Here is a 3,046-nt window from a genome sequence, read left to right as displayed (position 1 = left end):
TTCGTTGGTATCATCAGTACTTATTAAATACAATTTTTGTAGCACCATCATTTATCAAATGTGTTAAATATGATTTAATTGTTAATGCAATGTAATGATGAGAAGACGATTTGTCGGTACACATTCGAAATCCGGGATAAATTCAATGCTCGTGCAATTTAAAATTGAATTAAACATGATTACAGCTAATGTGTAATTCAACAAATTCATTAAATTTTTATACCTTTATTTAAATTCAATCAGAAAACAAAGCTGCATAATAAATTAAAACTTTCATGTCGATAACATTGTAAAGAGCCAGTGAGCGGTAACGTAATTTGATTTGAATTTTCTGTAAATGGCGTCAACGCATATGGATGGAATAAAATGTTTGGTTTGATTTTTTATTTATCTCCTCTTTAGACCCAGACGTTTTTTAACAATATAATATTAGTCCAGTAATTATGAAAAACATAAGGAATTCGTTGCATTTTTATATCAGAACCGGAAATAGCTAGGCATTAGAAGTATATAATTATAATAAATTTTACTCATATAGAGTGGTCAACATACATCTGAGAAGACTTAAGATTTAGGCCATTACTCAACTGAGCAGTGAGAAATTTTTATCCAGTCTTGATTGATTGAAGCTGAGAATTTTAAACCACTTACTTAAACATCTGACGACACACTTATACTTTGTGAACTGTTATTTTAATGGTTTTTATTTTAATGACTTTATCACATATGTTGCAGATTTCTTTGCAATGTTTTTCAAGTCAAGGTTTTGTCTCAAAGACTGTTTTTGACATAAAGGTAACAAATTTCACTTGACCTTTAGATTAATAAATTATATGTAACTATCTAACTTTTAATCACATTGTTGAAAGTGAAAAAAAAAATCAAAATCTAATGAAAGCTTTAAATTTTTTAAATAAAATAAATATCTGCAAAAAAAAAAAAATCTTCCGATTAAAATGTTTGAATATATATTTTTTATCACATACCTCTTTTAAGAGTGAATCAATATTTAAGAATATTCTTGATCTGATCCGCTGTGTTTCTCTTTTCTTCAGCCCTGTAAGCTACATAGACTAGAAACTGGGCCGTTAACTAGATGTTCTCTCACGAGGAAGGATGCCCTTGATTATTTTAAGAGCATGGCGGGAATGAGAGAGATAGGGAACGCAGCAGAGAAATTGTTTCATCAAAATTATATTCGGGGACTTCTTCATTTGTGCCCAGGAATGGTAAAGCAATTCCTCTTTTTTTGATACCATTTATATAGAGGTAACAGGCTCAAGCTCAAAAGGTCTTTAAACAGAGCAGAGCGATCATGGACCTCAAAAATAAAATAAGAGATTGAATCAAGTGCCATGAAGTAGTAGATATCTGAGGTCTTATATAAGAAGTTGCTACATGTATGTTATTTTATTTAATGATTCCCGATAAAACAAGTCTTATTGACTTATCTTTCATTTGTCCGTCAGCTGCAATTTACAGTACATGTAACTTGCTTTGTCCCGTTGGTTTTAATTTCGCCTATTTTATTCCAATGAAACTGTTGGCCTTGATACTTCTCAGGAAAAACGTCAATGCAAGTACATATTGATGACATGCTTATTGTTGTTTGACTAGTTTCTTAGAACTCATCAAAATGTATAACCACAGCCGGAATATGTTGGCACGCATATTACCATAAGAATACAGTCCTGTAATAGATATTTTTTGTATCTATTTTGTTTTCTTTCTTGTAACAGGAAGCTGTTCGCACTGGAGTGGTAGGGGCAATAGCAGAAGAGGACATTTTGGTTGGCAATTACCGTACTCATGGTTGGGCTTACGCGAGGGGATGTTCAATCGAGGAGATTATCAGTGAATTTTTGGGTAAAAATATTCAACAAGAAAAATTCAATATTACAATGATAGATTGATTGTAGTTTTACGTCCCATTCAAATTTGTTTCATTTATAATGAGACGTCACCATGTGTGTCAAACAGGCAAAATTTGAATCATAAGTAAAGAAAGTTGTCCATATTTTAATCATATAATTGTAGTCATTTTTGTTTCGACAGGGAAGTCAACGGGTTATTGTAAGGGAAAGGCAGGATCTCAACACCTTTACTTGCATAATATGCTTGGAGGGAACGCAATAGTCGGATCTTCGGTATTCCTTTCCTTACGATGAATAATGTGTTTCTAACACTATTACATAATTTTTTTTTCTTTTGATGTAAAAATGATCGCATGTTTTTTAAAAAAATAATAATTGTTGATTTAATGAGAGAAAATCAAATTATGGTATGATTATATCTATTTGCACAGACAACCTTTGATTTGTAGTTAACTGTAGCATCTCTAAAAAAAATTAAAACGTTGCTTATTCTAAATCAAAAGATGTAAAGATCTAGTGAATTTAAAAAAAAATACTCTGATGTGATACATGTGCATCCATTCGAATGCGTATTACTCGTATTTTTTACATCCTGCAAAGTGGTGGCTATATCTGACTACTATAAATCACAAAATGTCGTGGGGGAACATTTTTGGGAGAACTGAGGAATTAAAAAACATTGGTTCATGGGGATTTGATTTCGTTGTTAGAAAATGTTCAGTAGTAATACATAATGGTATAACAGTTTCTTTTCGCGGAAGTAATAAATTCGTGGGTCTCATCATACATCGACAACAACGAAAATTGAACTTCGCAAATAAGTGACTTCACAGTAGTTTTTAAATAGTAAAATTTAAAAAAAAGGAAAAAGAAATTGAAAAAATCAAATGGATTTTATTTTATATAATTCGTGTAATGAGTCTTCAACAGGTACCTCTGGGAACTGGCGTTGGTTTTGCAATGAAATATGAAAAGAAACCTAACGTGTCTATTTCTATCTACGGAGATGGTGGAGCCAATCAAGGCCAAATATTTGAAGCTTTTAACATGGCCAAACTTTGGAACCTTCCTTGTATATACCATTGTGACAACAATAGTTACGGTTATTCAACAAAGGCAGAGAGATCTACAGCCATGACAGATCTATACAAAAGAGGAGATTTCATTCCAGG

General features: G+C 31.8%; 1 protein-coding gene across 1 annotated transcript; it reads left to right on the top strand.

Moving 5' to 3' along the window:
• Positions 1-1,139: 1,139 nt before the first annotated feature.
• Positions 1,140-2,946, top strand: LOC134258069 (uncharacterized; the record flags this gene model as incomplete). Its single annotated transcript, XM_062740630.1, has 4 exons — positions 1,140-1,229; positions 1,740-1,866; positions 2,056-2,147; positions 2,805-2,946. Coding segments are annotated over exons 1-4 (451 nt in total), but the record flags the coding sequence as incomplete, so codon positions are not given.
• Positions 2,947-3,046: the final 100 nt, after the last annotated feature.

This window comes from Saccostrea cucullata, unplaced genomic scaffold (genome assembly GCF_032062105.1).
Source record: "Saccostrea cucullata isolate Sc308-1 unplaced genomic scaffold, CSIRO_AGI_Scuc_v1 ctg14893, whole genome shotgun sequence".
Classification (NCBI taxonomy): domain Eukaryota; kingdom Metazoa; phylum Mollusca; class Bivalvia; order Ostreida; family Ostreidae; genus Saccostrea; species Saccostrea cuccullata.
Note: the sequence above shows the minus strand (reverse complement) of the source record. Positions and strands in the feature narration are given on the sequence as shown.